Consider the following 10,819-nt stretch of genomic DNA (forward strand, 5'->3'; position numbering starts at 1 on the left):
CAACTTTTGTGGTCTCCTAATGAAATATTCACCTGTCTGAGCAGGCAGGTAAAGACTTGGTTCCCTGCTGCAAGTTTTCTCTCCTGAGCTGCAAGTAAATATGGAAAACACATTCATGTTCACTGTAGCGTGGGCTACAAAAACTCCTTCATAAGGGGATATTCTGAGCTTACACAAAGGTAAATTATAGACATGACAGGGGTGTGTAGCTTTACTGCAGTTTTTCCTGACGCTGGACTTAGGTGCTAAACATGGGGTTTATTTGCAGGGCTGAAGGCAGTGGATTGTCAGGCCCCCAGGCATGAAGGGACAGGTCTGCCTCCTGCCCACAGGTGAAGGTTCCTGAAGGTGGGATTCAGCTGGGAGGAAGGTGCCATTCCTAGAGGTGGGATGAACCTGTGTCTGTCCAAGGCAGGAGCATCATTTGATCATTGAAGAGCAGCCCTCACAGAGGTACCTGGGACTGAATTCCCAATTTAATGGGTTGGCTTCGCCAAACTTCCCTCCTCCAGGGAGACCTGGAAGGTCAAAAGCAGGCTCTGTGGGCAGTTGTTGTGTTCATGCACTCTTTCTTCACATTTGACCCCCAAATGAGAGACACTGTGGAGGCCTCTGAGTGCTATTTTGTCCTCTTTTACATCTTTTTATTGGAGTTGATGATGCCAGAGGCCAAGAGGACCATTCCTGCCTCCTGCTGACATTAGCTCCTCAAGGCTCATTGGTGAGGTGTCTCCCTCTGGGACATTTGGGCTACTGATGCTAAAGGCAAACATAATTTCTTCCACATTATTTCCAGCTCAATCTGTCCAGTATCCCCCAAAAATAAAAATAAAGATTTTAAAAGAATGAAAACATAAAAATAACAATAAAAATTAGGAGAAGTCCTTAGCCTTTGTGGCTCAGACCCTACTGTCCGGATGGCTCTACAGAACCTGGAGCAATGTGAGTCCCCCGCACACGGGCAGGACTCAGGGTTTGCCTGGGGCAGGGCAGAGATGAGCAGAAACAAGAAATTGGTTTGGGAGCAACTTTTTCACCCAGAACTGCATATTAGTGCCATCTTAAAATGACAACTAATACTACTTTGTGTAGATCTGGCTTTGATCTTTTCCATCATTCTGCGGTTTTAAGAGACCAGGAGACTAAGAGGGATGCTGGCTCATCCTACAGTGCCACCACGGAGTGGCCTTGTGTGAATTGGCCCCTGCAAATTGCCACTCATGGCTGGGGTCCCCGTCTTACAAAGGCAGGAGTGGTCTAAAAAAACAGAGAGAGTCTCCAACCAGGCCAGGTGAAGGCCAAATGCAAACCGTGACCTCCCAGGATGGGAAACAGACCCCGGTGCTGACCTGCAGCAGCCCCAGCTGCTCCTGCCCTGGGTCCATGGGCAGCCCCACGGGTGCCCTGCATTCCTGTCCCACTGCATCCTTCTGCCCTGTGACAGGGCTCCTCCCTAACGGACAGATAATGCTGCTTTATGCCCATTGACTTACATTTCTAAATGAATAAATATCCTCCTAGTAACACTAATGTGTGTTAGCTTGTCTTCCTCCTCTTCCCCCCCTGCACCAGGGCTGCAGAACTATGGCTGTAGGTGGTTTTTTGGTGACAGTTGTGGATGGCTAGTTGCTATTTTACTCAAATGCATTCACCATGGAACTCCCTCTTTGCCCATCCCATCTTCTTTTCCTGTCTTGGCAATGTAAATCACCTTGCCAGTGGCAGAAATATAAAATACTGAGGGATTCAGATAAACCTGAGGTATGGGAGAGAGACCAGTGTTTGCAGCATATTACTGGACCCAGACCCCGAAGCCCCCAAAACGCACAGGGATTTAAATGAGTGATGCAAATGACTTTCATGCCCCTTTTGTGCTTGTGACCTGCTTAAAACGCACCCTGGGAACCCGGGGCAGAGCCCTGTCCCATCCCCAGCCTGCGAGGGGACAGCTCAGGAACCGGCAGCCCGAGGGCACCATCTAGTGAACAGCCAGGACCGCACAAACCTGGAACGGGCAGAAACGGAGTGAAAACCGGGGGGGGCCTCCCCAGGGGGTCAGCCCAGAGGAGTGGAGAGTCATGTTTTTTGCTTTCCCCACCCCTCCAGTTATGTTTTAATTTTGTCCATCAGGTTCCCCCAGAGGAGAGCCTTTGCCGTGCTCCATCTGCCACGACAGAGTTGTTGGCCTGGGGCGTAGCGCACTTGCTGCTTTGCCCCGGTCAGGTGGCATTGGAAAGATGATGTTATTTTTTCTTCTTTCGAAAAAAATAACGCTAAAACTAAACTAAAGGGTTATTTCTAACGCTTTACAAGGGGGGCAGGGTGTGTGGGAGTGGAATGGTGCACGCAGCTCTGCAGTGGGGCAGGTCTGAGCTGGAGGCATAGGCTGTGCTTTCAGCTGAGCTGAAACCTCCCTTTTGAATTAGAAAATTTGAAAATCACCATAGGTGCTCTGACATCTCCCCATCACCCCCGGGGTGAGCTGACAGGAGAAAAGCAGGCTGAAAGACCATAGGTTTGGTGCAGAGCTTAAAGTTCCCTGAAATGATGCAGCAACCAGCGATGAAGGAAATACCATGTCACACTGCTGCTGCTCCCAGCGCTGGCTTGGCTGAGCTGGGTCCTCTCCCCACATTGCCTTACTGGGAACTGCACACCTTACCAGGAGTAAGCTGACATGCTGCTTGCTATTTCCAAGGAAGAGGCATTTCTGCAGCCCAAAATTGATGCTGTGCCTCAGTAACCTCTGTCATTGTCCCCAGCTTCCAGCCTGCCTCCTGCAACGTGTCCCCATGCCCACCGACCTCAGGACCAACTCCTGGTCCCCCCAGCCATAAGATCAGAAGTTATTTTGTAACCTGGTTTGTAGAGAGGCTATTGCTAAGGCATGGGCTTATGCTCAGGTGTCCAGCCACGTTGTCCTCAGAGCTCTTTCCCTGGACAGCTGTTGGAGGAGAGAATCCCAGGGCAGGAACAAGGGAAGGTGACATCTCCAAGCAAGACCACCATGGTGACCAGCTCCTCGGCTACTCCTTTATCTGGTGGTGCTGGGGCACACCCTGCATGCCCCTAGCACTGCACCCCACCAATGCCTCCTGCCCTAGAGGTGGCATCTTCAGCAGCTCACAGCCCCTGTGGCTTCTTGGCATCCAGCCCCCAGCCTGCCCTGTGGGCGCAGAGCTGTGGGGTGCCTGTGGCAGGGATCCCCTTGCCATGCCAGGCGTAAGCCCAGCACCCAGGCTACCTGCACAGGGGGATGGAGCCACAGCTGATCAGGAGGACGTTTCTCCTGCAGGGGCTTCCCTGCAGTTGTGCCTGCAGTAAAACTTTCCCATGCACCCAATGCATCCACAGAGCAGGGACTGAGGGGTACATGGGTGCTTGGGTTGGAGCACCCCAGCCCACCCGGCCCAGCCTTTGCAGCCCCTTTTGGGGCCAGCTCCCTGGGGAGGATGGAGCATGCAGGGAATTGTGCCTTTTCCTCTCACCTGCAGACAGTCACGATGGTTAAAAGTGGCTTGTTTTTCATTAGGAAAAGGCTGTTGCTAGGCCACCCTGGTCCCTGGCATTGGTCGGGAAGGGGTTTTGCAGCCAATCCGGGAGGCTGTGCTGGCGGTTGGCATGCACGCACACATGGACACGCACACATGCACACGCACACATGCACACATGCACACGCACACACACCCCTCCTGCAGCCAAAGTGCTAAGCGGCTGCCAGATGTGCCTATTCATTTCCACATCACACCTATTCGCTTCTTCCGGCCAAGCAAGTTATTAAGGCTCCTGAGATTTTAATTTATGTCCGGCTGCGAGTTTTCTGCCTTCTAATTTACACTTGGGGTGTAGAGAAGAGGGGTGATGGTGGGTAAGGGTATTGATGGGGCAGGGGTGCAGGGAAGCCAGTTCTTCCCTCTACTGCAGCTGGTTTGGTCTCTGGCAAGTTGCCTGAGCAAAGCCTCGTCTCTCTGCCTGCAAAGGGGGTGACCCAACCCTCTGTGTCCCCACAGCGAGGGGACAGACTGCCCCAGATTAGGGGCTTGCTCCAGGTTGTTATTAGGTACCAGCATTGCTCCACCCCAAGACGTTTGGGGCTTACGTGGCACTTTAACCGCACGTACTGTGATAACCAGAGCCAGCATCCAAAACAAGCCAGGTGTTTGATCAGGAAATGTTGCTCCCAGCCATGGTCCCCACACAAACAGCCCCTGGCAGCCGGGAGAGGTGCTGGACCATGGCCAGGTGCTGGCAATGAAGGGCAGGAGAGTCAGACCCAACACTGGTGCAGGGTCTCCTGGTACAGCTGCTGTGCTGCTATGGTCCTATTTCAAGTACCCTATGGGTGTCTGACAGCCACCCAGCAGAAGCAGAGCTCCAGGTGCATGAGCAAGGCAGGGTGCAAGCAGAGCCCAGGACCTGAGCGGGATGGGGGTGTGCATCCACTGTTACAGCTGCAAAGCTCTTGCCCTGTGGGATAGGAATAGACACCAAAACATGCAGAAAACCATGGACAATCTATGCAAAACTCAGTTTCTGAGTGTCCCCCACGAAAACCCCCATGTTGCAGGAGAGTAGTGCAATAAAAGCAAGGGAAAGCATTGAATTGCTGTCTGCTGCTCAAGGAGAAGCTGTTGCTAGACAGAAGTAAAAGCTGTCACCATCGGCTCCCATTGGCTCAGCCCCACTCCAATGATGAGCTTATCAGTTACCTGCCCTCGCAGTTGGCTGGAAAAAACTCATTTGACAATGTTTTCCCTCTGATAAAAAAGCCCATTGCTGGATTTGTGGGTTTGGGTTAATCATTATTCAGGGTCGCTGAGATAACGGCCGAGTTTTTTGCAGATTCTTCAATTATCATGAAATTTAGCGAAATGGTGAGCCAGCCCAGCTCTCCTTTACCCGCCTAAAGATCTCAGCCTGCCTAAAGATGCTCAGCTTCCCAGCATGAGCACCAGCAGGCCACTCAAGGGAGGAACAGAGCAAAGATTGGCTGCTTTCAGCCGTAGCAACTCCCTGGCATGTAGGTGAATATTCACAAACACCTGTGAAAATCCTGATTAGCTCTTGAAGGATTCACCTGGTGCAAACAGGGCTCCTGTTGCCATTCAGATTACTCAGAGCAAACAAACACTGCTTCATTGGCAGGGAGTGGATTGCCACCACCCTTCATCATCCATGGTGGGGTCTGCTTATCAGCAACCCCTTCTCAGGGGGCTGGGGTGCTGCAGTGCACAATGTTGGGGTTTTTCCAGCCCTTCAAATCTGAGGTAAATAGGGGTTGACTCCCCCGGATTTATTTCTCGACTTCCCCAAGAGCTGGAGATGACAGCATAGAGGCAAAGCTTGCAGGGCATGTGAGCACCAAAGAGCAGCTGGCCTTCGGCTGCCTTGCTACCTTCAAATTTGCCCCAAAGCAGGGGACGTATTTCAGCAGGGTTGTTAAGTCAATGTGGTGGCGATGGGGACAAGGTCACAGAGGCAGCCTGAGACTTTTCCAGCACCTCACGCCAAGCAGTCCCACACGTAGGCTGGGGAACTCCGCTGTGGGCAGGCAGGGAAAAAGCTGTCCTGAATCACAGGGGATGAATGCTTAGAGAAATCTCTCCCTTGCCTGGAGCTCAGCCCAAGCTTACTTTTGGAAGTGGGTCTTGCTAAAGTGTTTGGATAAAGACTACAGAAATGTGGGTTTCTTTTCCCCCTTAATTACACTTTTCCCTCAACGCTGGCTGATGGCAAGGCAGGCTGAGTCACAGGCTGATAAAGCCTCGTGGCCTTCCACCTCCTTTTGCAGCTTTCTCCAGCCTCACCCCAACACGCCATGTCTCGCATCCAGCCATCACGTGGCTCAGGGCAAGTCAGTGCTATGGGGTGGCAAGACAGGGTGGGCTGGGGGGACAGCAAGTGGGGGACTCAGGTGGGCAAGTGAGCCGGGAGCTGTGGGGCACCCCATGCGAGCTCCCCACTAACTTGTGTACCCTGTGAGGGGGTGCAGTTATATGAGCTAGGTTATATGGCCATGAGCAAAGCATCCCTCCGCTGTGCCCTTCCTTCATGTCTCCTTTCCCAGGAGCAGAAGACAGTGCTGCTGCATTGGCTTTGCGATGCCACCATCTTCTGACAGTGGGTCTGCTGACCTGCCGAGCTTTCACCTTTCCTACAGCTTTGCTTCCCTCTTGCCACTCCGGGAGAGGTGAAAACAGCACAAGAGGAAACAGAGAAAAACAGAACCACACTATCACAGGATGGTCAGGGAGATCATCTAGTCCAACCCCCTGCTAAAGCAGGTTCACCCAGAGCAGGTTGCACCGAGTTGTGTCCAGGCGGGTTTTGAATATCTCCAGAGGAGACTCCACAACCCCCCTGGGCAGCCTGTTCCAGTGCTGTGTCACCCTCAAAGTAAAGAAGTTCTTCCTCAAATCTATGCCCACTGTGCTCCTCCTGCACCCCCCTAGGTGTCCCCATGGGGTTTGGGTCCCTCCCATACCCTGCCGGGTCTTGCTGTAGTTGCACAGCATCATGATGGGGCTCAGCTGAGCTGCACCCCGAGGCTCACACAGAGGGTGATGCCAGCAGTGTTTTACAGCTTGCTGCATGAGGAACACGCCTGGGACAAACCGACACGAGCTGGGTTTAAAGACCTGCTGTGGAGCTATGTTTCCTACCAGGTCTGGTGGAGAGTGTCTGGACCGCGAGCCACAGCACAGCCCAGGTTATTATTATTTCTGTTGAAGGATAGTTGCGCTTGGGCAACTAGGAAGGCAGAGCTTTTTAGACACATCCAACGTGTTCTGAAGTGTTTTTGAGCTGTCCCCAGCTTCCTCTGCCAGGCAGGGAGGAGTTAAGATGGGAAGTACAAGATGCATCTTGTAATGGCATTGATGTGTGCGTCAGGTGTGCCTGCGTCAACTGGCTCCCTTGGCTGCTTCCCAAGGCTGGGGCTGAGCTCCCCTTCCCTCCCCCCGGCCGCTGGGAAAAGCCTGGGACACATCTAGCCTGGCCACTGGGAACATGATCTCCATTTCAGTGCTGGCTGCTGTACCCACTGTGCTGTGGCCAGGCTCCCAAAAGCCCCAGGGGTGCTGGCAGCCCTCCAGCCCCCTCCTGTCTCACAGTCCAGGCAGCGGGTTTCTATAGTAAATACAGATTTGCTATAACCATGGCTGTTCAGTTCCCCAGGGAAGCGTGTGACTCCCCCAGTCCAGCCCCAAACCCTGCTCTGGTGCTCGAACCCCCAGCTGGGGGACATCTGCAGCAAGTTACCTACATGCATCAGCCACGAAGCAGCAACCTGCAGGCAGAGCCCCTGCAGGTGGGCATCACCCCATCCCCACGCTGTCACAGCAGCCCACGCCACAGCTCAGCATCACTGCCACCCCGCAGAGCAGGCACAGCTCTCGGCCCCAGACCCTGTGCACAGGGATGCAGCCTTGCAGGGCAGACAAATCCCAACAGTGAATCTCCTTAACACGGGGAAGCTCCCCAAGCTGGGACAGCCAGCTGCTGGAGGGTGACACAGCGGGATGCTTTCTCTTGCAGGGGGCTTTCTCCAAGCAGCTGGCAGTGCTGGACTGCAGGGCTGTGGCTGAGCCCATCCCTTGGTTCTCTTGCCTTCACAGGGATAGCCCTAGAGGGAGGGGGCCACTCCATAGCCCAAGGAACCGCTGCGTCCAGCCACCATCAGGCCACTCAAAGCACCTTTTCAGGTTGCAGGTGGGCTTTAAGCCCTGGGGAATGGCATGGTACACAGGCAGCTGTTTGCCAACCTCGTCCCTGCCCTCACCCTCCTGGAGAGCTGCCAGATCAAGATCATGCAACATGTACACAACAGTCTAGCAAGAACAATTTTTAATTCAGAATTGGACAATTGTGTGAATAGTGTATTTTAAATTAAATGCATCCTATCTCTTGTCCAGGCTGGCTAGACACTGGTTAGACCCAGACTTTCTTTTCAGGCTTCACTGTGCAAATGAAGTGAGGAGGAGACTGGCCCTGGACAGTTTGCAGCCTTTGGGCATCAGGAGGACGCCACAGTCCTCCCACAGGAGGACTTGCCACTTGCCCACCATGGGGGTAACCCCTCCCCAGAGGGCAGGGGGGGTACCCTGGCAGCCCCCACCCACTGCTGCAGCCATCGCACACCCACAGAGGCTCCCCAAGGCTGACACCAGGACCCTGCTCGCCCCTGAGCACTAAGTGACAGAGGGCAGCCCCAGCACCGATAGCTGTGTGACAGCAAGAGGCTGCATACAGCGTTTTCAGGAGACTGCTGGTGCCCAAGTGTCGCCACTTCTCTGTCCCTGAACAGGGCTGGGGGTGTCCAACTCCCCTGTGCTGTTGCCTACAGTAGGGTTGGGTGCCAGGCAGAGCCTATGGGGCACAAGCCCTGCGGATGAAGGTCAGCAGCCACCTCCACCTTTAATACCTGAGGGCTACAGGATGGCCTGAAACACATGGAGAAGATGCTGTCCCCCATCACAGACTGCTTGTCATCAGGTCTGTGGGCCAGTACTGGTCATCCATGTACTGGATGCTGTCAGCAGTGGGATCTTCGATGGGGCTGGGGGGCCGAGGGGGCAGGCTGCGGGCCAGCTCTGTCTCCCACTGCACCTCTACCAGTCTGTACAGCTCCATGGCCGTCCGAGCATCCTCCACCGATGAGTGCCCTTTGCAGCTGACCTGAACAAAAGGGGAAAAGCCATGTTAGATAAAGTGGGTGACAAAAATCCCACAAGCGTCATTTTGTCTGCTTGCTCGGAAGGACTCAGGTGCTGGGTGTTTGGAGATGGCAAAGGTTTGATGCAGCTGAAGAGATGCAGGAATCTCTTGAGCACTTTCTGGAGGGCACAGGTCCTGTCCCTGCTTTACTGAAATACTTAGTGGTCAGCTTGGGAGGTCCTGGGCTCCCCCAGCTTGATCATAGCCAGGAACACAGGATAAACAAGGCTCACCTCCATCTCGCAGAGAGCACCCATGGAGATGGGGGGGACCAAGCTGACCACACAGGCTCGTAGCAAACCCAGGAACTGCTCCCCACTTCAAGGTTCCTGCTGCTAACCTGGATCTTTTTCTGTAGCAGTTGCCTGGCCAGGCTCTTCAGTGAGATGCTGGCCCTGCCGGGCAGCCCTGCCCTCTGGTTCAGCACAGGGCTCTGGCTGGTGTCTCGGGTCCTGTCTTTCGGGTGGAAGTACTTCAGGGCTTGGAAGTCATTGTGGATGGCGTGTCCTACCACAATCTTGTCTTTCAAGATTTTCAGGATCTGGAAGCGTCAGAAAGGGTTAGACAGGTGGTACAGCAAAAGAAACACCGGTTAAGCATAAAATAAACCATTCAGTGTTAAATTCAGTTCCCTCAGTTCTAGTTTTTAGGTTCCCAGAACTCCAGAGCTCCACTGCACAGCTTCAGAGGCTCCCTGTCCTGTACTTGCGTCTCTGCCTCAGAGAAGCTCAACACAGGCCACCAAATATCCCAACTGGTATTTGGCAGATAACACACAGGGGTTTTTTTGGTTTTGTTTTGGTTTTTGTTTTGTGTTTTTTTTAAATGTCTCTCTTTCCTCACCTCTGCCTGGGCAGTCTTGAAGGGAATCGCACTCTTCATGTGCTGCTTGGTGATGCCACTCCAGCGTGTCCGGTAGTCCACAATGGGGAGCTCGGGCCGGACATACTTGTCATAGATGACGTCGCCCTCATAGTTCACCACAGAGCACCGTGCCAGCTCGCTCAGCCTGCCCTGAGGACCAGTGCCCACCATCTCACAGTCGATGGCCACGTACTTGCCCGGGCGCAGGAGCGGGGAGGACATTCGCACCCCCTTGCAGCTGCCATTCCCCTGGGACAGGAGCATGGAGTGGTGCCTGGCTATGCTGTCCGGAGAGGCGGATGGGGACAGGGATGTGGAGATGACCTGTTTGGGCTTGGGGACCTTCCCGCAGCGCGGTGCCCTGGTGCCGTCTGCCTTGGGGAGCGCGCTGCGTGCAGGGGCCTGGCTGCTCTGGCGCCTGCGGGGGCTCAGCAGCCCCTTCTGCTCCAGCAGCGCCCGGCGCTCCATGAACCGCTGGTGCTTACGGCTCTTCTTCTTGCTGCGACCCTGCGGCGAGCTGGGTCCCTCGGGGGGGCCGAGCACAGCCCCCCGCGGCGGGGCCAGGGGTGGGCGCTGAGACCTTCGGGGCAGGCAGCAGCGAGGTCATCTGCCCTTTGCCGGGAGGCATCCCTGCCGGCGTGTGCAGGGGGGCATGAGTGCCATGCAGCCCCCATGCCCCCTGTCAAAAAGGGCCCACAGATCCCACAGCAACGACCCCCCCCCCCTCCCGCGGTGTGGGCAGGCACAGGCAGTCCGGGCAGGGCCTATGGGACTGAGGAACGAGGGACACGGACACATTATCCCAGCCGCACCCCCTCGCCCCCTCATTGCCCGGCCTCGCCTGCCCTATTCCCAGTGCCACGGCCGTGCTCGCCGTACCGATCCGTAGCCCCCTGCCCCGTTACCCCTCTGCCCGCGGCAATACACGTCCCCTAGGGCCCTGCCTGCCCATTACCCAGGCCTTCTCTGCCTCTCTCCCGGCCCAAGCCCCTCCCCCCCCCAGTTACCCAGTCTCAGACCCCGACCCGCCCCGTTACCCGGCCCCATTGCCCCCAGCCGCCCCATACGCCCCCTCGGCCGCCCCCAGACCCACCGCCGCCTGCCCAGACCCGGCGCGGCTCCCACGTGTCCGGTCCGGAAGCGGCCGCGCTCACATGCCCGGGCAAGTCCCGTCGTAGCCACGCCCCCTGCCTTCCCATTGGCTGCCCGGAGGGATGATTTGCATGCAGGGGGGCGGTGC

General features: G+C 55.4%; 1 protein-coding gene across 1 annotated transcript; it reads right to left on the reverse strand.

Annotated features, from left to right (window-relative positions):
- Positions 1 to 7,830: 7,830 nt before the first annotated feature.
- AEN (apoptosis enhancing nuclease) lies at positions 7,831 to 10,543 on the reverse strand. The gene is given in 4 exon segments (XM_005242415.4): positions 7,831 to 8,676; positions 9,056 to 9,256; positions 9,559 to 10,113; positions 10,115 to 10,543. Coding segments are annotated over 4 exon segments (1,053 nt in total). The 5' UTR covers positions 10,208 to 10,543; the 3' UTR covers positions 7,831 to 8,472.
- Between the last annotated feature and the right edge of the window lie 276 nt (positions 10,544 to 10,819).

Source organism: Falco peregrinus, chromosome 1 (assembly GCF_023634155.1).
Source record: "Falco peregrinus isolate bFalPer1 chromosome 1, bFalPer1.pri, whole genome shotgun sequence".
Lineage (NCBI taxonomy): Eukaryota > Metazoa > Chordata > Aves > Falconiformes > Falconidae > Falco > Falco peregrinus.